The 22,166-nt window shown below is 64.3% G+C and overlaps 2 protein-coding genes across 6 annotated transcripts in view; one reads left to right on the top strand and one right to left on the bottom strand.

The window, feature by feature from the left end:
* Positions 1–7,887, top strand: part of ATP6V1G3 (ATPase H+ transporting V1 subunit G3) — a 24,112-nt gene extending 16,225 nt beyond the window's left edge. Inside the window, exon 4 of the mRNA XM_036440186.2 lies at positions 7,866–7,887. The gene's annotated coding sequence lies outside the window, so the exon portion shown is untranslated. The remainder of the gene's footprint in view (positions 1–7,865) is intronic.
* The window catches only part of NEK7 (NIMA related kinase 7), a 21,258-nt gene extending 2,381 nt beyond the window's left edge, over positions 1–18,877 (bottom strand). The window contains exons 1-9 of one of the 5 annotated variants that reach the window (XM_036440183.2): positions 18,570–18,862; positions 9,999–10,083; positions 7,649–7,789; positions 7,149–7,211; positions 6,462–6,572; positions 4,539–4,647; positions 3,256–3,363; positions 3,026–3,120; positions 343–456 (exon numbers count right to left, since the gene is read on the bottom strand). In XM_036440183.2, the coding sequence (XP_036296076.1) occupies positions 343–456; positions 3,026–3,120; positions 3,256–3,363; positions 4,539–4,647; positions 6,462–6,572; positions 7,149–7,211; positions 7,649–7,789; positions 9,999–10,055 (798 nt within the window). In that variant the 5' untranslated portion in view covers positions 10,056–10,083; positions 18,570–18,862. Of the gene's footprint in view, positions 1–342; positions 457–3,025; positions 3,121–3,255; positions 3,364–4,538; positions 4,648–6,461; positions 6,573–7,148; positions 7,212–7,648; positions 7,790–9,998; positions 10,084–18,569 lie in introns of all 5 variants that reach the window. The other 4 variants (XM_045582470.1, XM_045582473.1, XM_045582472.1 and 1 more) reach the window with 4 other exon arrangements.
* Between the last annotated feature and the right edge of the window lie 3,289 nt (positions 18,878–22,166).

The raw sequence follows: 22,166 nt of genomic DNA on the forward strand, positions 1-22,166 counted from the left end.
GCAGGGAAACTGAGGCAGGAGCCTCCGGGCATGAGCGGGAGAAAGGCCGCCCGTCACGGGACTGCAGCCCCGAGTGGGGAGGGGAGCGCCTCAGCGGGCGCGGGCGGGCGGATGGGCGGACAGGTGGACGGAGGGATGGACGGATGGGCGGGCGAACGGATGGACGGACAGGCGGACAGAGGGATGGATGGATGGGCGGATGGAGGGACGGACGGGCGGGCGGATGGAGGGGCGGACGGACAGAGGGGCGGATGGACGGGCGGGCGGACAGAGGGGTGGATGGACGGATGGACGGGCAGGCGGGCGGACGGACGGACAGACGCCGCGAGGGCGGGCACTCACCTCCTCCGAGTAGTGGTCGGAGGGCAGCGGCGGGTAGTCGCACTGCTCGATCTTCTTGCACAGCGAGTACAGGTTCATCTTGTCGCCGTAGAAGGGGCTCTGCAGGGCGGCCATCTGCAAAGGCCGGGAAGCCAGGTGGTCAGCGCGCCTCCCGGGGCCCTGCCTTCCCCGGGGCCGGGCGCGGGGACAGACCCTGCCGGCCCTTCGCTGGGAACTCCAAAGACTTCATTGCGGTTTGTGGGTGTTAGTTTTCCACGTTTAAAATCCGCCAAAAGGGAGAGACGGTTACCGTATGTGTATTTATGTACAACACGACACTGAGAAGAAGGACATAAAGAAATCGAAATTCGTTGTAACTAGTTTCCATCAAAGCAACTAGTATTACCTCCTGACTAACCAGATGGTCTACACGGAGTGGCCAGATGATGACGACCTCTGAACGCATAATATGACTGCCCAGTATATGTATGAGTGCGGGCACGGGTGGGGTCCGGCCAGCCTGGCCAGGGGGAGGGGACGTGGGCGGTCGGCCGGCCTGCCTGCTGGTCGCACTCCTGGTCGAGGGGACCGTTTGCATAGGAGCCTTTTATTTTACAGGATATACACCGAACGGCCGGAATATCATGCGTTCAGAGATCATCCTCCGGCCGCTTCGTGTACATCGGAGCGGCCGGGACAGAGCGGACACAGGCCGTGGCTGAAGCTGACGTGGCCCAGCGGCGCTCAGGGAGGAGGGCGGGCTTGGCTCTCCATCGCCGTCCGGGGAAAGGGCCCCCGAGTCCAGACCTGACCCTCAGTCTGCAGTGACCTGGGCCTCTCCTCCCTTCGAAGCGTCTGAGCCAGCAGAGGCCACGCCTCAGCCACCTCACCACGGCCGGTGGAGGTTTTAACTCAGGGAAAAGCCTCAGGAATGAATTCAAATCAGCGTCACGGGCAGCGAGGACGCGGTTCGCAGGCTACAAACTCAGACTCGGTTCCAATGTTCGCGTCCCGTTCCGCGCGGGCGGCTGGGGCGCAGCAGCGAGGCGGCGGGCACCGGGGCTGCCCGAGCCAGTCACCCTTTCCGCCCGCGCAAATCCGCACGGGGACACGTGTACGTGGGGACATGTGTACACGTGTACACGGGGACACGTGTACGCGGGGACAGGCGGGCCCGTGTGAGACATGTCCTCAGCAGCATCGGGGACGGCCACGCCGAACGCTCACCGTCTGCGCCGCCAGCGTTAACCCCTTCAGTGCTGCAGGCGGGAGGCCCGGCCAGCACCTCACATCAGACCCCTCCGTCCTGCACAGACACCCCGGAACTGCCCCCAGGGAGAGGGGAGAGGGGAGAGGGGGGAGGGGAGGGACATTTCTAAAAGAGGGGCTCCAACCATCATCGTGTGTTCTGTGTTCGAACTGCAAGGAGGGCCTTAGCTGGTGTTGCTCAGTGGATAGAGCATCGGCCTGCAGACTGAAGGGTCCCAGGTTCGATTCCCGGTCAGGGCACAGGCCTGGGCTGCGGGCTCGATCCCCAGTGGAGTGCGGTGCAGGAGGCAGCCGATCCACGATTCTCTCATCACTGATGTCTCTCTCCTCCCTTCCTCTCTGAGATGGATAAAAAAGATGCTAAAAATAAACGCCAGGAGGCCGCCTGGTAAACAGGACACGGCAGACCGGGCTGCACATGCACAGGGTTCTGTCCATCGTCCGTCTGTCCGTCCGTCGGTCCGTCCCCGGGCCCGGCCCCCACGCCCGCGCCGGGGGCTCCTCCTCGCAGGCCTCAGCGGGCCCTCGGGGGTTAACGGCCCGGCGCTCACGCATCCGCTGCTCTGACAGATGAGAAATGTCAACCGTCCTGTTTTTATTTTCCAGCCGGAGCTCCATTCATCTGGCTCATTAGTGCGCCCGGCGGGCCTGACAGCTGCGCCCGCTCCTCCCGGCGGCGGGTCCGGGCTAATTTGATCCTCCGCCGCCGGCCGCGGGCTGATTGACGCGCCCCCTGACCCCGGCCGGCGCCCCGATCAGTGTGCCGGGGGCGAAGGGGCCGGGCGCGCTCTCTCCTCGCACGCGAGCCGCCACCCTCCGCCCGTGTAAGACGCCTGTCCGTGCAAAGGTCCCTGTCGCCGAGGCGCTGGCTTTTAATTAGCGTCTGCTCGGTGCACGGCCATGAGGGCGGCGCTGGAGGGGCGAGGGCGCACTGATTTATTTGAGGTCTCGGGAACATCTCAAAGTCTGACGTTCCGAGTTTCAGGGGCTCCCGTGTGGGGCATCCGGGGGGACCCTGTGGGAAAGGCCCGTGTCCCCCCTTCCGAACGCGGAGCAGATGCCACAGAACGTGCAGGACTCTGGGAGAGCCCCAGCTCCCGACGGCCCGCTCGCAGGAGCCGAGCACCTGCTCCGACGTGGAAGCTGAGGACCGAGGGACACTCCCCTCGTTCCGCCATCGCCCACGGCCGGGAGCCAGGGGAGTGGCCAGCGGGGCGGGGAGCACCCACCTCGTACAGCAGGCAGCCCGGCGCCCCGGCCCCAGCGGAGCCCCCTGGGCACAGGGTGCAGGCCCGGGCGGAGAGCACCCACCTCGTGCAGCAGGCAGCCCGGCGCCCCGGCCCCAGCGCAGCCCCGTGGGCACAGGGTGCAGGCCCGTGGGCACAGGGTGCAGGCCCGTGGGCACAGGGTGCAGGCCCGGGCGGGGAGCACCCACCTCGTACAGCAGGCAGCCCAGGGACCAGATGTCGGACTTGAAGTTGTAGCCGTTCTCGTGGATCCGCTCGGGGGACATGTAGTACGGGGTGCCCACTGCGAAACACGGGCTCCCGTCAGCAGGCGGCAGCTGCAGTGGCTGCCCGGCTGCGAGGGCAGGGGGCGGGGTGGGGCCCCGGAGCGCCCCCGTCTGACTGGGAGGGGCTGCACAGACCCCGGGGGGGGCCTCACCCAGCGAGTGCGCGGCCGTGGTCTTGGAGCTGAAGAAGCGGCCGAGGCCCAGGTCCCCGAGCTTGACCACGCCCATGGCCGTGATGAACACGTTGGCCGGCTTGATGTCTGCGGAAAGAGGTGAGGCGGTGGGAGTGAGGGGGCGGGGGCGATCCTGGCGGCTCAGCGCGCCCCCTAGCGGTCAGGCTGTCTGCACCCTGCGCGGCCCGCTGGACTCCGAGGGTTTACCCATCCTCACGTTTCTGTGCCCGCCTCCTCGGAGACAATGAAAATCGAGGCAGCATGATCCGGGACACGAGTAATTCTCACTTAAAACACATGTTCCCCTCTTCCCATAAGCGCTTGTGGAACACAGGGCGTACGGAAGTGGGTCCCTTCACGTGAATCTTAAACTGTCGGCCTCTTCCTGACACACTGACATGGAACATGGTCCACAGCTCCGTGCACAGGACTCGCCAAGGGCCCTCAGGACCTGAGCTCAGATGGGGTCTGACACTGCCGTGCCCCCACCCGGGGCGGTTCTTCCTGGTGAGGCCTCGTCACCTGACTCCCGGCCAGGACGCCGGCAGCTGGCACTGCACTGAGCCCTGAGCGGCCACCACAGTCTCTGGACATCGGAGAGACCCCCTCTATGGGGAGACCCCTCTATGGGGAGACCCTCTCTATGGAGAGACCCTCTCTATGGGGAGACCCCTCTATGGAGAGACCCTCTCTATGGGGAGACCCCCCTCTATGGAGAGACCCCCTCTATGGAGAGACCCCCCTCTATGGGGAGACCCCCTCTCTGGGGGGACCCCCTCTATGGAGAGACCCCCTCTATGGAGAGACCCTCTCTATGGGGAGACCCCCCTCTATGGGGAGACCCCCATCTATGGGGAGACCCCCCTCTATGGGGAGACCCCCCTCTATGGAGAGACCCCCTCTATGGAGAGACACTCTCTATGGGGAGACCCCCCTCTATGGAGAGACCCCCCTCTATGGAGAGACCCCCCTCTATGGGGAGACCCTCTCTATGGGGGACCCCCTCTATAGGGAGACCCCTCTATGGGGAGACCCCCCTCTATGGGGAGACCCCCTCTATGGGGGGACCCCCCTCTATGGAGAGACCCTCTCTATGGGGGACCCCCTCTATGGGGAGACCCCCCCACTACGGGGCGCCCCTGCACCCCAGAGGGCGCAGCACAGACCCAGCCCCCTCGACCCCCCTGCGCGCCGTCCCCGTCCCCGTCCCCGCCCCCGGAGCTGCGGCTGGCGGTAAGTCCGGGCGGCCCGGCGGCGCCCACCTCGGTGCATGACGCGGCGGGAGTGCATGTGCTCCATGGCGCCGCACAGCTGCACAAAGTACTTCCACACGGTGCGCTCCGGGATCAGCCGCTTCTGCTTCTTAAAGTGCTGGGGGGGGGGAGGGGGACAGTGAGTCCGGAGAGTCCCCGCTCCTCCCCTCCCGCCCCGCCCCCGCCCCCCCCCCCGGGCCCAGCCCCCGCCCCCGGGGCGCCAGCCCCCCCCCCCACCCGGGGGACCAGCCCCCGCCCCCCCCCCCCGGGGGACCAGCCCCCGCCCCCCCCCCCCCCCCCCCCGGGGCGCCAGCCCGTGTGGGGCTCAGACCGCGGGCCGGCCGTGGGGACGGGGCTCCTGCGTACCCAGGGCAGGTGTAACCCAAGACTGGGGACCCACTCCGGGTGACGCCAAGGCCAACGGCAGCCTCGAGGGCAGACGCGCGGGCGCCCTGGCCGTGCTCCGGACCTGCCCGGCCGCCCGCCTGACCGGCCGCCGGACCGGGAGGGCCTGGTGAACCAGGCGGAGGACGGAGACAGATGGCTCTGCTGGGAGCGCTCACTGCTCTCAGGTCCAAGGTCAAGAGCGTGGGAGACGCCCGAAGTGGCTCCGCTCCCGCCTCTCCTCCTCCCCCAGAGCTGCTGGCGCTTTGGCTAATCCCCAGTCTGTAACGGAGTCTGCGCCCTCCCCCGATCCCGGCCTCAGGTTCCCCCCGTGATGTCATCTCACACCACAGAGGGCAGCGCCGAGGGGCTGGGCTGGCCCGGCTGCCGCCCCCGGGGGGTGCTGGCCCTGCGGAGTGAGTGACGGCACGTGGCCCGGCCCAGGCACACACGGGAACCACAGCGCACAGGTCCGTGTGCCCACGTCCGCCTGCCCGTGACGGCCGGTGACAAAGGACCAGGCGGGGGACACCGGCCTCCTTTCCTCTGAGCCCGGCGGGAGCCGCCCCGGCCCTGCCCGGGGCCTCCGAGCCCCAATTAGAGGCACACGGAGCGCCGGCTACTCACCCGGCCGCCGCGTTAATTATTCATCGCGGAGCTTTGATGCGCGGCCGCCCGGCTCCGCTCGGATCAGACCGGGAGCGATATTTCCTCTCCCCAATTAGGCCGCCCGAGAACGGCCGTGCCGCCGACGCGGTGATTTACGCTCTGCAGCGGCCTGTCCCTCTGCCAGCGCCCGCGGCTCCATAAAGCACTGTCCCCGCCACCGGAGCAGCAGGGCGGGCGCCGGCTCAGGAGCACCGGGGGCGGGAGCACCGGGGGCTCAGGAGCACCGGGGGCTCAGGAGCACTGGGGGCGGGAGCACCGGGGGCGGGAGCACTGCGGGCGGGAGCACTGGGGGCGGGAGCACTAAGGGCGGGAGCACTGGGGGCGGGGAGCACTGGGGGCGGGAGCACTGGGGGCTCAGGAGCACTGGAGGCGGGAGCACTGGGGGCGGGAGCACTGGGGGCTCAGGAGCACTGGGGGCGGGAGCACTGGGGGCGGGAGCACTGGGGGCGGGAGCACTGGGGGCGGGGGGCGGGGGCTCAGGAGCACTGGGGGCGGGGAGCACTGGGGGCGGGGGACGGGGGCTCAGAAGCACTGGGGGCGGGGAGCACTGAGGGCGGGGGGCGGAGGCTCAGGAGCACTGGGGGTGGGGAGCACTGGGGGCGGGGGGCGGGGGCTCAGGAGCACTCGGGGGCGTCTCAGGCCGAGAGGCAGCCCCCTCCCCGCTCCGCCAGCGCCCGTGGGGGCAGAGCGTGGATCAGCAGGACACAGCATGTCGTACGGCCACGTGGTCAGCCTGGGCCTCTGGACCAGTGCCCACGGGCGTGAAACAGGCGCCTTGCACACACACCCGCCACCAGCCGGCCGGCCCACTCGGCCTGCATCCCGCAGGTCCCCGGTCAGTGTGCCCACCGGACAGCCGAGCGGTGAGAGCAGCCTCACCTTTATCATCCTGGACAGGTCGCCAGCGTCCGCCAACTCCAGAACGATGTTCAGTTCGTTGTCTTCAATGAAGGACGCGTAGTATTTGATCACGTTCGGGTGGTTGAGTTGCTGCGGAGAGAAAACATCCTCTCCTTAAACATTCCCAGGAGTTTGGTAGCTTAAGAGCTCAGTTAGCTACTGCATTTCATCTCTACGTCACAGAGACGCCACGTGACAGCGTGTTTTTCTTTAATCTTGGGAATGTTAAAGGAAGTGCATGCGTTAATTTTATCTTCATGTTCTTCATTAGAAATAATAGAGTATACTGGGCACTGAGTTTTAATAAAAGTGTATTCTGTCCAGTCATCTATCCCTGCTACAAATGAATGGCAAGATGGACTCATCAGCAGCTAAAAACTTTCCTCCGAGCCGAGACCTGCCAGGTCAGGGCGTGCAATGGTAATCGCCTTCTCCCTTTTATCCTGCTCTGAAGTCCGGGCTGCCCCTAGCGTAGCTACCGCCATGGTTAAAAGACAAAACAAATAGAAAATTAAAAATGCTAACGCCTGGCACCTGTCACACTGCATCCAGACGCTGCCCCTCTCCGTTTCCCAGTGTGAAGTGAGGGGAGCTGACCCTCCCCATCGTCCCGTCAAGTCATTCCACGATTCCCGAGGTGACCAGTCAGCGGCGGCCGGCCCCTACCTTGAGCAGGTCTATTTCTTTGATGCAGTCGGCACGGGCTTTGGCGTCCATGAGGTCGAATATCTAAGAGCAGAGCGGAGTTGGGTAAGTCAGCCCCCTGACCGAGCTGCCCGCCACGCCCGCTCCTCAGGACTTTCCGAGGAGACAGTGCACCCCCCGAGCGTGTCCCCCAGCGCCTGTGGCTGTGGAACCTGCAGGATGTCAGCCCTGGGGCTGCTGAGTCCCTGCCCCGGGCCACTGGCACCGAGCACGCACGTTACTGAGACTCGGAGCACCGGCCTCGGCTCGCAGCCTCGACGGTGCTGACCAGGAGAGACACGGCCGGCCCCCACCGCGTTCAGGCCACGCGACAGGACGCGCTGCCGTCCGTGGTGGAGAGGGACTTCCCACCGGCCGTCTGCCCGCTGGTAACGGGGGAGGCCCCCGCGGGAGGGACCGGGCAGCGGGGCCGGTCCGCGCCCCTGAGGGCGATCTGACCCCGGACGGGCCGGAGCGCCTACCTGCACCTTCTTCAGGGCCACGGGCACGCCGTCCAGCAGGCAGGACGCCCGGTACACCTCGCTGAACTGCCCGCGGCCGATCTTCTTCTCGATCCGGAAGTTGGCCAGCGTGTTGTAGCCCATGTCCGGCCGCAAGGCCTTCTGGAAGCAAAGGACGGAGCGGCTTCAGTCGCGAGGCACAGCCATGGGCCGGGCCGCCCCCGCCGGTGTGCGCGGAGACGCCGGTCCCCGCACAGCATGGCCCCAGCTCCGGTGCACTGAGACCCCGGTCCCCGCACAGCACGGCCCCAGCTCCGGTGCACTGAGACCCCGGTCCCCGCACGGACGGCCCCAGCTCCGGTGCACTGAGACCCCGGTCCCCGCACAGCACGGCCCCAGCTCCGGTGCACTGAGACCCCGGTCCCCGCACGGACGGCCCCAGCTCCGGTGCACTGAGACCCCGGTCCCCGCACAGCACGGCCCCAGCTCCGGTGCACTGAGACCCCGGTCCCCGCACAGCACGGCCCCAGCTCCGGTGCAGAGACCCCGGTCCCCGCACAGCACGGCCCCAGCTCCGGCCGGAGGGGCTGCACAGACAGGCACTACGTTGTCCCCGCGGCCTGCCACGCCGGTGTCACAGCCCTCCCACCACGGGTCACCCCCTGAGCAAGGCCCACACGGTGGCCGGCCTGCGGACCCATGAGAGAATCCAGAGTTTCCGTCTCCCGATGAGCAGACAGGCCTGGGCATAGACATGCGTGTTAGAACGGGGCTGAGCATGCACACACACACGTCACGGGGGGCTGGACCCGCACCGTGTCCGGGACGGCGCAGGCGGTGAGCCAGCTCACAGGTGCCGCCGCTCAGAGACTCCGTGGCCGTCCCAGCTTTTCCAGCTTCCTGACTTTAAACACAGTGTTACCAGGAGCGGCGGTCAGTGCCCGCGCCTCCTAAGGATGCGTACGTCTGAGGGTCTGCAGCAGCGAGACCAGGCCCCGCGGCCCCGGGTGCGAGCCGGCCGGCAGCAGGTGCACGTCGGCGAGCGGGAGCCCGCCCCGCGGCGGGTGACTGGCAGGCGTTCGTGACGGCCGAGGCCTGTGACAGCCGCCACCGGGATGGCGCGCTAATGTGCCCTGGCATGCGGGCCTGTAATCACGCATTTACATATGCAATGACCTACATTTGCATGTCAGGTCGCAGGCTGCCGGCTGATTAAGCCGGGCCCCCCCGAACGGGCGGCGAGGCCGGAGGGCGCGCCTGGCAGCTGAGGGACGGGCTGCCACCCGGGATTAGGCTGAGCAGCCGAGGCATCGGACACTTCGTTACACGTCACCTGCCGGCAGGCCGCGGTGAGCCAGGGGCTGGTGACCGCCGTCCATCGCATCCTCACAGGCAGACGGGCGGGCACGGACCCGCGCCTCCAGCCCATCGCCCGCACTCTGCGTGACACAGGCCGGTCGGGAGGCTCCTCCGTGACCCCGCACCCGGCGTGACCCCAGGCCGTCCCAGCCACGGCGCCGGGCGGCTGCCACTGCAGGCAGCGCGGTCAGTCCTGACGAGAAGGGGTGTCGCCGGGGGCCGGGCGGGAAGTTATTTTTGGAAAAGCACGGTCTCTCTCTGAACGGTGAGTCCAGCCCCGGAACAATGCTGGTCGCTGGCCCCCGGGAATTGATCTGCTCGCACTGGGGGCGGAGCGCGCTGAGCAGTGGTAATGCGGGCCGCGAGGCGCTGATGGCTCCCGGGGGAAATCAGAGCCGCACGCGGACTCCCGCTCCCCGGGGAGATCGTCGGTCCCGGAGCCCCAGGGGGGCCGTCATCCGCGATCGAAGGCACAGCAGCATCACTAACAGGGCGTCACGGGCACCGCCAGCGTCTCCGACTGGGCCTCACGTTCCCGTTTACGCAAGCTGACAACCTGCTTCTATCTGATAACGTTAACGTGGCTCATTTTAACGGAATTTGAAAGCAACAAAATGCCTTTCCATTTACGTCCATAAAACTCACTCTGTGGCCTTGAAGGACACATCACTCACCTCCAAGCGACACCAGTCACAATGCACTGCGTTGTCCACACGCCTCTCTGTGAGCAGAGAGCACAGCCCCACACGTGCACATGCCAACGCCACGTGTGCCAACCAAGTCTCACTAATTGTGCTTCTTCCGTTTGAGAAATTATCTCCCTAAAATCTCCGGGAATATTTCAAAAGTGCCCTGTTCCTACGGACTGTGTGTCCGAGTGACACGGGGACCGACGTGAGAACCACGTACTCGACATGAGAACACGCGCGGTGTGACCACACGCGGCCTCTCCTGTGAGCCTCGGCTGCCCCCGTCCAAAGCACAGAGGTGCGAGCGCCCGGACCCGCCTTACCTGAGGCTGGAACTGGGGGGCCGGTGGCCCCTGCAGGCCTTGCGGCTTCTCATCCATCGTCCGGAGGAAGAGGACCGTCAGCGCTCTGCAAGCAAAGACCACGTGTCAGAGCCACGTCGCCAGCACCACACTCACCTCACCTGGGCGGCCCAGCGCGGCCCAGGGGCCGGGAGGGGCCCGGAGCGGCCAGGTGCCGGTGGGTGGGACAGAACCAGGAGCGGCCACCGACAGCCAGGAGCGGCCACCGACAGCCAGGAGCGGCCACCGACGGCCAGGAGCGGCCACAGACGGCCAGGAGCGGCCACAGACGGCCAGGAGCGGCCACCGACGGCCAGGAGTGGCCACCGACAGCCAGGAGCGGCCACCGACGGCCAGGAGTGGCCACCGACAGCCAGGAGCGGCCACAGACGGCCAGGAGTGGCCACAGACAGCCAGGAGCGGCCACAGACGGCCAGGAGCGGCCACAGACAGCCAGGAGCGGCCACAGACGGCCAGGAGCGGCCACCGACGGCCAGGAGCGGCTCAGACGGCCAGGCCCGAGGCTCAGACAGCAGCAGCAGCGGCTCAGGTTTCAGGCCGGTCTGCAGTGGCTGCCCGTCCGGAGCCGCGTTTCACAGGCCACGGGGCCGCCCCAGGGAGTGACTCACAGCCTCATGTCCGCCTCTTTCTGCCAAGCCGGCCCGTTTCTGAGCTTTGGACACCCCAGTTCCCTGGCCCAGTGCTTCCTGGGCCAGCACAGATCCCCTGCCCCAGGCAGCCCTGCAGCCACTGCCACCCGCTCCGGTGCCCTCCTGTGCCCTCTGGTGCCCTCCTGTGTCCTGCAGCAGCCAGCACCACGCGTGTGTGGGGGCCCCAGGCCCTGAGGACAAAGGCTGCAGAGAGGCCCAGCCCCATGGGGAACCGGATGATCAGCTGGGTCTCATTTCACGGGAGCTTCAAAGCCACAGGCAGGCCGGGCAGCGAGAACACCGACCACAACGCTCACCTCGTCTTCAATCAGGACCATAACCTTGGGCAGTAATGAGAGAGCAGGCATGTTCTCACACACACACCCCGCACACACTCTCTCTCTCCACACCCACACACACAAGACTGAAGAGACTACGTATTTAATATATGATTGACCTCCAACAAGAGAAAATCCCAGGCTAGGATGGGAGGCCAGCACGGAGCGCGCCCCAGAACCCCTCCTCTGACAGCTGACCGCCAGACCACGCCCGCTCTAACCCCTGGGACCAGCGTCCGTCCAGCACGTTCAGTGCAGCCAGCTGCTCGGGGCCAGTGCCGGCCGCACCCCAGCCTTCCGCACGGCCGTCTGCTCAGGGCTGCCCTCTGTTCCCACCGAGCAGGAAAGCCTGCAGAGCACCGACCTGCACTGAGTGCGCGAACGTCACACACAGAAAGGTGTTTTACAATCACACTTTCACCGTGTGTGTGTGTGTGTGTGTGTGTGTGTGTGTTACACAAAACCCAGCGTCCGAACACCCGCTTCTCATCGCTGACGGAGGTTTAACGAGGCCGGTGCCATCGGAGAGGGGCGGCTGGTCAGCTCTGTGCTGAGTGAATGTTCTGTAAGTTCAGCCACCCTCTGCGGGCAACTTCCCAGCAGCCATCTCTTCTGCGGGAAAGCGGGCGTCTGGGTCCAGCCCCCCAGGTGAGAACTCCGTTTGCTTCGTGTCCCGGAGGAGGTTCTCCCACAAACCATTTAGGGCCTGGTCAACGCGGCTCTTTGGCCCCTTGAGGGTTTAGCAACGCCCAGCTTAGGAGTCCCCGAACTAAGTTAACAACAATGTATGTACCTAGGCAGTTTAAGTGTAAAAACGTCGGCTCTCCAAAGAGATTTCCGTCGTTGTGCCGTTGATACCTGGCTCTGCTGACTAAGGAGTTTGCCGACCACTGCCTTAGGGGGAAGCAGGGGAACAGGAGCAGAGGCCCTTAGCCCGCTTTTGCCCAGAATCCCCCTCCTAACGCCCGGCACCTCGCACAGCATCAGGCTCCGACCGCACGGCCCCCAGGCCCTGTGGGTCCCGGGAGCCCACCTGCTCCGTTTCCTGCGGGAGGAGCAGCGGAGCCGCTGCGCACATCCAGTTCGCTGGCCGCCGGCTCCGAGCGGCTCCGGCTGGGAGTGGTGCTCCCCCAGCTGCCATGGCGACGACCGGCGATAAGGCAGGACCAGCCCTCCGGGGCCCGGGGATGGGTACGGGGACCCACCGCCCAGGAGCACGCGGCTCGCCCTGCTCGGAGCGACCGTGTCTGCCGCTGACCGCCCAGAGCAGAGCTGTGGGTGCGGGGAGCTGTGTCCTCACTCAGAGACGCTGCGATGCCCTGAGATCCCGGTCTGTCTGTCTATCTCATCCCCACAGCCCGGACTCCCGCTCAGTTCATGGGACACCTGTCACCGAGCCCACAGGCCTCTCCCCCCAGGAACGCGTCCGCCCAGGCGCTCACACCGCCTCTCCCCCCGCACGCCCACGCGGAAACCCTGCGACTGGCAAGCCCGTTACTTATTCACACTTTTATTTTTAGTAAATGACTCCTCCACCGTTACCTTGGCTAGAACCTGCAGGTGAGCTCGCTCAGAGGAAAAAATAACGGTTCCATCTGGCCTCGCTGGGCTGCAGCTCGGTAAGCAGGCCACACGCCTAAAGGATGATGATGATCAGGAGGTACGTCAGGGTCAGGATTGTGGGGAGCGCTGGGGGTTATGCCAAAGGGGCAGAGTGTGGAGTAACAGGACAAACGAGTCCTGGCCCCGACCCGGCCCGCTCCCGCCTGGCCCGCGGGCAGCTGCCTCCCCCGCCAAGGGCAGAGAGAGCCCTCACCCTCGCCCGCCGGAGCCTCAGGGGCGTCCTGCGCCACCGCTTCAGTGAATGGGACGTGAGCTTTAGTGTCAGTGAAAGCTGCAAACGGCACCCGCAGTGTGAAGCTGCAGGCCCCGGGGGAAGGGGGTGTCCCGGGGCCGTGGCTTCCAGGCTTTCCAAGCTCCCCGTTCCTGTGAGCCCTCCCAGCAGAATGCCAGCAACCGGCTCCTCACGCATCTTCCGTCTGTCCGGGATCTCCTCAGAACATTCCGGGGGAGGAGGGGGTGTGGGGAGTCATTCCAGATCACAGAAGAGTGGACTGCAGAGGCACGTCCTGTCCCTCGCCCAGGATTGCACAAGGAGAAGGTTCCAGAGCTCGGGTTTCGGAAGTCCGGGGATCAGTGTGAGTCCAGCCTATTGTGTGTGCGCACACACATGCACACACACGCACACACATGCCGAGCCCTGTGTGGCTGCACCTCTTCCAGGAAGCAGGCGATTCCTGGAACGGGCGGATGATTCTAGGAAAGGCAGAGCCTGCGTGTGCACAGCGGACGCCCGTGGAGCCGCAGGCGGCACTGGGGTCGGGCCTGAGGCGGCTCAGAGCGGCCACATCCTGCGGAGGCCGGAGCGCCTCGCCCACACCGGCCGCGTGCAGGAGCCTCCATGCCTCCCCGAACCCCTCTGCGCCCTCCCAGGCCACGCGCTCGCCGCTCGGACCCAGTCCCGGACCAGCTCAGCCCCGAGGCTCAGACTGGGGCCGGCGGGGGAAGACACAGAGGTGAGCCTGGACTTCGCCCAGGACCCGGGGATCTCTTCTCCCAGTGCCTCTTCCTCGTCCTGCGTGGGGTGGGCCTCTGAGCAGCCAAGGAGGCGAGCAGAGCCTGGCACGGGGAGCGCCCGGCATGCAAAGGCCTGTCCGGTCACCGCATCTATCGGGGGAGAAGGCGGTCATGGAAAAGGAGCCTGTTACTCATCCCGGCGTTCCTGAACGCCGCCACCGACAGAGGCAGGACGGAGGGCTGGTGCTGCCCGCAGGCCCGGGGGCCAGGAAGTGGGGAGCCTGGGTGCCCGGCGGAGAGACACTGCAGGGACCCACGGAGGAGGGAGCAGCGCCCCCTGCGGGGACACCCCGGGCTGGAGGGAGCCCATCTGTGGCTGCTGAGCGTTACTTAGGAAACAGCTGTGCTCCTGCCTCCAGCTGTGACGGAGTGACAGCCGCGATTTAAAGAGCTAGTGCCGGCGCGGTGAGCTGAGGCTCCTGAGCCGAGGCCTGGCTACCGCGGCCGGCAGAGGCGGCTCTCACCCTGACACAGGAGGCTGCAGGGCTCTCCTGGCCAGACATCGCAGCAGCAGGACGGACTCTACAGCCAATCAATCAATCAATCAATCAATCGCTTCTCAATGAGATGCTAGTATCTTCCTTTAAAAGGCCTTGTGGCTTCCCCCGGTGTGGCCCAGGCAGCGCGGGCAGCACGACATCTGTGCCCCTTACGGTAAAGGCGATCCCACCGCAGACCGGCCGCTCCCGGCCCGCACATGAGACCATGGTGCCTGCTTCCCACACGCCCACCTGTCACACCCGGATCGGACCACACTCAGGTGCTGAGCCGGCCCACAGCTCCCTGGGCCATGGCAGTCAAGGTTCGGGTCTGGGGCCCCCAAAATAGCTGCCCCTTCCCGGTGGGGACTGTGTCCCGGCTGGCGGCTCCCGGATCACAGATCGCACAGCTCAGACTCCCGCCAACCATCCAACAGCAGGTCCTGCTCCAAAGAACGGAGGAGCCAGGGGCGGGGGGAGAACTGCTAACGAGACACAACTCCTCCTCATCAGAGGGTGCAGACTCTAAGTCCGCGGTAGGCAAACTGCAGCTCGCGAGCCACATGCGGCTCTTTGGCCCCTGGAGGGCGGCTCTTTCACAAAACGCCACGGCCTGGGCGAGTCTATGTGGAAGACGTGGCGTTAGAAGAAGTTTACGTTTAAAAATTGTGGCTCTCCAAAGACATGTCCGTCGTTGTGCTGTGGATATTTGGCTCTGTGGACGAATGAGTTTGCCGACCACTGATCTAGGTCATCGAGTGACAAAGTGAAGCTAAAACAACGTGCCATCATCGATCAAAATACTCACTGAATGTGTAAGCTTTATTATAATAAAACGCTGTCTTAGGGCTACACGGAAAATATTAATGTTAGGTACGTGTAAACGCCAGTTCTCACTGAATATTCCACCCGCCCACGTACTACCCTGAACGCTGACACTGGCCACCACACCATTTAACACCAAAGACCATGAGGAACACAAGAGAAGTGAACTTGTGCGTTGCTGTTAGAGACAGAGTAAAACATGAATTCTTTCCCACAAATTAACCCATCGGTGCGCACTCTTCCTGTACAATGACTACCTTTCCATTTACCTCTGAGATGAAGGACCTGCCCTCCCCCTCACCCCCACCTGCCCACCCCCTCACCTGCCCTCCCCCTCACCCCCACCTGCCCACCCCCTCTCCTCGCCTGGGTGACAGCATGCGAACAAACCCCGTTATCTGACTGCAGGCTGCAGGCAGGCAGGACAGACAATGGAAGCTTTGCAGTGCCTCACTGGTAGAAGTTTAACCACTTTTCACAAGCATATCTATTTGATTTTCCTAATCATAACGTAATATCGTTACAACCACGACAAAAACTAGAGCAATTTTTCAATATGAGAACGAGGAATTATTTTAACCATGGGGAGTGGGGGGGGGGGGGAATAATCACGTGTATGCGAGGAAGGAATGTTGTTGCCATTTCACACTCAGCATTTAAGGATATTCTGCAACTCCCGTTTCCTGCCATCCAAAATCTCACCCCGCCCCGCCCCGCCCCGGCCCGGCCCCTGCGGCCCTCTCCTACCCCAGCAGCTAAGGGGAACTGCTCCCAACCCCATACACAGCGTTCACACAGGGAACCACGCCATTGTGGGCACGGCGATCACAGCGCCCAGAGCGGCAGGAGCTGGGCCAGCGCGGAGGGTCCTCAGGAGAGAGACGGGGAGGGGACGGGCATGGGGGAGAGGCCTTTACAGAGACGCCCTCCTGCTCCTCAGAGCGGAGGAGACCGGGCCCGGCGGCGCAGGGGCGCCGAGGTCACAGCGCAGCGGCGGCCGGGGGGCCGCTGAGCTCCGGGCGGCGGTCAGCGGGGCAGGAGGGCGGTGTGCGCCCGGCGCGCAGGGCGGAGGGAGGGACACACACGCGCCCCGCACAGCAGTCCTCGCGGGCGGAATGGGTGCGGGAGGGTCTGCTGTGAAAGCACAAAGCCAGCTGCCCCGCCCCGCTCCGGCCAGAGGCCCTGAGCGCAGAGGCGGCCCCGGCGGGAGGCGCCCAGGACCTGGTCTGACTTTTGGGGAAACTTCGGGGCAAAACCCCGACAGTCCCCGCGGCCAGGTCCGGCTCGCCCGCCGGCCCGCTCCCCGGCCCTGAGGCCCGGGCGCGGCGGGGAGCGGGGCGGACGCGGACGGACCGGGGGAGACCAGCGGGGCCGCGCGCCCGCCCCTCCACGTGCGCCCGTCCCGGCGCCGCACTTCCCTCCCGGCGCTCCGGCCCCGCCCACCCCGCCCGCCCGGAAGTCCCGCCCCGAGCGGAACCACGCTGTCCTCGCCGCTCATTGGCTGCGGGGGCCGTCAGTGCGCCGGGGGCGGGGCCTCGCGCGGCGGGGCGGAATGTCAGGCCCGCGCCTCCCGGGGCGCCCGGCTCCCCGAGCCCCGGTGCCTCCGCCGCCGCGGGCCCTCCCCTCCCGCCGTCCCCCCGCCGTCCCCCCCTCCCGCGGCCGGGCCCCCCCAGCGGCCAGGCCGGACCCGCGGAGGAGGCTGCGGGGCGGCTTCCTCCCCGGGAAACGGAAAGACTCAACTTCTGAGCAAACCGTCTCCCGTGCACGGGCCTTTGGGAAAAAATAACCACCAGCGAACTGGAAAGGAAATTTTAATGTTGCCATTTCGCACTCAGCACTTAAGGACATTTTGCAACTCCCGTTTCCTGCTGTCCCAAATATCACACACACACACACACACACACACACACACACAAATACACACACTTATACACATACATACACACATAGACACACACAGACATAGAGACACACAAATACACACAAGTACACACACACAAACATATACACACACAGAGAGACACACAGGCACACACCAATACAAACATATACATGCACAAACATACATGCACACATGCACAGACACACATATACACACATACACACAGAGAGACACACATACACACACACACCGGCCTCAGTGGTCCTCTTCTGCCCCAGCAGCTAAGGGTAACGGCCTCTAACTAACCCTAACCCTAACCAAACCCTGCAGCTAAGGGGGACCGCCTCTTAAACCCACACACACTGATTCAAATGGAGACTCCGGCCCCACACAGAGCCCCATCCTGTCCAGCGGGAGTGCCAGGATGCATCGCTGCCCCGCTGGTTAGGGGCGCACCGGCGCCAGTGCTTGTGGGGGTCGCCCCAGTGGATGTAACAGTGACGGGGTGCAGGGGCCCTGAGGACCAGGGCGCCTGGTTTCTCAGGTCGCATCCTTAGGATCGATCACCCGATCACCCGTCTCAAAAGGAGCAAGAAGCCCTGGCCAGTGTGGCTCAGTGGACAGAGCGTCGGCCTGCGGACTGAAGGGTCCCAGGTTCGATTCCGGTCAAGGGCATGGACCTTGGCTGCGGGCACATCCCCAGTGGGGTGGGGTGGGGGGATAGAGGGGAGGGGGGTCCAGGAGGCAGCTGATCTGTGTTTCTGACTCTCCCTCTCCCTTCCTCTCTGTAAAAAAAAAAAAAAGAAATCAATGAAATATATATATATATATTCCCCCCAAAGAAGCAAGAAAGTCCCTTCATTCCTGTAACGCTGTTGGGCGGGGGCATGTCTTCCTGTAGGATAATAATTAAGTCCTCACTCTTCAACCCCCTCAAGGTCTAATCCTCCCCCCGCCCCATGGCGGGTCCATTGGTTGGCTACTTCCCGGCCCGAGGCCTGCGGTGCACGGGGCGACCTCCCGGAGCATCATCCTCTGTGACCCCGTCCCGGGCAGCGTGCCCCCCCCCCCCCCCACTTTCCTCCTTGTCCCTTCAGGCTCCTCTTCGTCCCTCCGGCTCTGGCCTCCAAGTTCAATGTCTTTCTTAACCACCATCCCCCGGCACCCCCACCCCACCCCCGTGCCCGCCGGGGCCTGGCCATCCCTCCGTCCCTCCCTCCCTCCCTCCCGCCGTCCTTCCCGTAACGGCGCCCCCACGGAAGCTCACCGTCCAACCGGCCGGCGGTCCCGTCCTCCCCGCGCCCCCCGAGCCCCCGGGGACCCCCATCCGCTCCCCCCCACCCCCGCCCTCCGCCGCGGAACTCCGCTCGGCCGGCCCCGCGGCGGCCGCAACCTGACAGTGGAGCCCCGCCAATCAGCGGCGGATAAATACCCGGCGCGGCCAATCAGCGCGCGCCGGGCGGCGGGAGGCGGGACTTCGCGCAAGTTCCTCGGCTCCTGAAACCCAAGACCTGTTGCCGCCGCCGTGGCCGCGGCCTCGGCCGTCGGAGCCGGTGCCGGGCGCCGAGCCTCGGCCGCTGCCCACGACCGGGGCCCCGCCCGCCCCCGGCTTCGGCGCCGCGCGCCCCGCCTCGCCCCACCTCCCGGCGGACCGGCCGGCCGCGGGGCCCGGAGGCCGCCCCAACGGCCCCGACTCGCCCTTCCAGCCCCGCGCCCGCGCCCGCGACCCCGCAGCGACTCACCAGGAAGTTGGGAGGCGTCCGGCCTCCTGCCCGCGAGGGGCCCGGGCGGGCGGCCCGGCCAGGCGGCGCCGCGGGAAGGCCCGCTGGGCCGGGGGATGGAGCGGGGCTGTGACTGCGCCGCCCGGAGCCGAACGCCACCTCGCGCCGCGCCGCCCCCGCCGGACGCTGCAGGCGCGGCCTCCCCGCCTCGCACGGCCCCGCGCGTCCCGAGAGCGAGCCTAGCGGCGGCCCATCCTCCCGCGGCTCCCGCGCCTCCTCCTCCCGCGGCCGCCGCTGTCAGGAGTGTAAACATCCCGGCATCCCCGAGGGGAGGGCGGGGCGCCGAGGCCACGCCCCTGCGCCCCTGGCCACGCCTCCACCGCTGGCTGCGCCCTCGCACTTTTGGCCACGCCCCCGGCGTCCCTCGCCACGCCCCCACCGCTGGCTGCGCCCTCGCGCGTATGGCCACGCCCCTGCGAGTATGGCCACGCCCCCGCTCCCCTAGCCACGCCCCCACCCTGACTGCCCACGCCCACTCCTCCCCGGAGCCCAGGGCAGCGCGCGTCCAGCTCTAGCCTCCCAGGTGGTCCCTGCGGGCCACCTCTGGGCGCCCCTGCGCGGCGGAGGGACCCCCACAGCCTCGCTCCGGGGCCGAGGCCGCCCTGGGGGACCCCCCTCCCGCACATCGCTGCTGCTGCCCGGCCTGTTTGTGCGGGGCGCGCCGTTCTGCCCCCCTCCCCAACCCCCACCCCTGGCTAGCGGGACAACTTCCCTCCCAGCTACACAACTTTGAGTTTTGGTTTTGTTGTTGTTGTTCGCTTATTTTTAAATGCGCCCCACTAGCAAAGGGCGCATTTAGTGATCCGAGTGGGTGACGTCCTCTTCCTTCTGTTTCAACCACCTGAGTCCCAGCCTGGACCGCAGTGGTTCCTGGGACGCATCGGGAGAGTGGACAACCTGATTTGCACCCGCGACCTCCATTAAAGAGGTTGTGCATATATTATAACATAATTATAATATAGTTATACAGCCCAGGAGCCTCGCAGAGGTGCTCCTTTGAGAATGCCCACGCCAGGCCCTTCCCGCCTCCGCACCTGGGCGCGCATTGGCGGAGGTGGCCTCTGGGGGGCGGTGTGGAGGGCCCCGCACCTGGATTTCCAATCTCAGCCCAGCAATCAGGAATACAGTGACCTGGGGGAGGCCAGGTGTGTGCCCTCTGGCCAGGATGAGCCAGCCCCTGGGTGACAGGAGAGCAGGTGGTCAGGGATGGAAGGAGATAAGAAGTCTTCATTCCACCGTTATCGCCTCCTCCCTCACCCACGTGGATTCCGGGCATAAACTGATGACAGCTCACATACTTCAAATGCCAAGGCTACGCCCCGGAATTAAGATTTAGCAAGCTCGTTTTCAGGGAGAAAAAAGAATTCAAGGTCTCCCCTGGAGAAGTGGCTCCCAGCGGCTCAGGCAGTGTCTGTCCACGTGGAGGAACTGGAGAGCACGATGCTAAGCCAGTGGTATTTTGTGGAAGAGCCACCCTCCAGGGGCCAGAGAACTGCCTGTGGCTCAAGAGCAGCAGTTTGCCAGCCTCGGTGCTAAGCGAAATAAGCCAGTCGGAGAAAGAGAAACATCACATGATCGCACTCATAGGTGGGATATAATGATCAACGTAATTTGATGAACAAGAATAGAACCAGAGTCAAATGGTAGGGCTGGGGGGCAGAAGAGATTTAGAGAGCAACCAAAGGACTTGTCTGCATGCATACTAGCATAATGGACACAGACACTGTGGGGCGGGGCTTGTCTGGTGTGGGAATGGCTGGGGAAGGGGGTAAAACGTTAGACAATAAAAAAATTAATTTAGCCGAAACTGGATAGAGTGTCTGCCTGCGGACTGAAAGGTCCCAGGTTTGATTCCGGTCAAGGGCATGTACATTGGTTGCGGGCACATCCCCAGTAGGGGGAGTGCAGGAGGCAGCTGATGGATGTTTCTCGCTCATCGATGTTTCTAGCTCTCTATCCCTCTCCCTTCCTCTCTGTAAAAAAATCAATAAAATATTTTTTTAAATTCATATTTTTAAAAAAAGGCTCCATCCATGTGCTAGACACGGTTCTAAAGAGCGAGGGTACCACTGATACAAAGTTCCCGCTCTCCGGGGGTTCACATTGTAGTAAAAAAGGCAATCGTGGGAATAATAATAAGCCTGCAGCCCGGCCGGAGTGGCTCAGTGGTTGAGCATTGACCTATGAACCAGGAGGTCATAGTTCGATTCCCGTTCAGGGCACAGGCCCCGGTTGAAGGCTCTGTCCCCAGTGTGGGGCGTGCAGGAGGCAGCTGATCCCTGATTCTCTCTCATCAGGGATGTATTTCTCAATATCTCTCTCTCTCTCTCTCTCTCTCTCTCTCTCTCTCTCTCTCTCTCTCTCTCCCTCTCCCTCTCTGGAATCAATACAAATATATCTTTTAAAAAAATAATAAATTAAAAAAAATTTTGGAGGTTAGTGTTGATTTCTCCAAACCATTTTTTTTGAAATCCGTGGGCTCACCCAGCCCCGGCTCAGTATGACCTCGACTCCTCTGTGACAAGAGAGGCTGGCTGGGAACATTTTTTCTCGGTGAAGGATGGTGAGGTAATATTCAAAACCCTCCCCCTGTGCACACGGGCCCCGCCGCCCGGAAGGGCGAGAGCAGACTCCAGCTCGGGGCTGGTGCTGGCACCACGGGCCTCTGAGAAGCTACTGGCCGCTGCTGGCAGCGGCCGGCGGGTTTGGCAGGGAGCGGCGACGAGGCTTAGTCAAGCTGTCGAAATGTCTGCGGGCCCCCGGCCAAGAGGAGGAAGTCCGAACCAGACGGCCAGCGGCCGGGGAGGTCACCGCTGCCCGGCCCCGGCTGTGGTCCCCGAGTGGCGGCCTCAGAAAATCAATCTTTTTCTCTCCCGTCGAGAGAACCCCCGAGAAAGGCATTAGGCAGCCAGAGTGCCAGCATCCAGGCCCCAGAAAGACAGCGAAGCCGTGTCCCCATGATCTGGCTGGGGTCTGAGCATCGTCAGGTTATGGGTAAAAATGGTAGCCACCCGCTCGGCTGGTGTTGCTCAGTGGTGAGCGTCAACCTATGAACCAGGAGGTCACATGCCCGGGTTGTGGGCTCCATTCCCAGTGGGGGGCGTGCAGGAGGCAGCCGGTCCATGATTCTCATCATGGATGTTTTTCTTTCTTTCTTTCTTTTTTTAAAAAAATAAATTTTATTGATTTCTTACAGAGAGGAAGAGAGAGGGATAGAGAGCTAGAAACGTCGATGATGAGAGAAACATCCATCAGCTGCCTCCTGCACGGCCCCCCACGGGGGATGTGCCTGCAACCAAGGTCCATGCCCTTGACCAGAATCGAACCCGGGACCCTTCAGTGCAAGGCCGACGCTCTATCCACTGAGCCACACCGGTTTAGGCTCTTTCTTTTCTTTTCTTTTTCTTCTTTTTTTTTTTTTATTCCTCACCCAAGGATATTTTTCCATTGACTTTTAGAGAGAGTGGAAGAGAGAGAGAGACAGGGAGAAATATCAATGTGAGAGAAACACATCATCGATCGGCTGCCTCCTGCACACCCCCTACTGGGTATGTGCCT

This window comes from Pipistrellus kuhlii, unplaced genomic scaffold (genome assembly GCF_014108245.1).
Source record: "Pipistrellus kuhlii isolate mPipKuh1 unplaced genomic scaffold, mPipKuh1.p scaffold_m20_p_164, whole genome shotgun sequence".
Taxonomy (NCBI): domain Eukaryota; kingdom Metazoa; phylum Chordata; class Mammalia; order Chiroptera; family Vespertilionidae; genus Pipistrellus; species Pipistrellus kuhlii.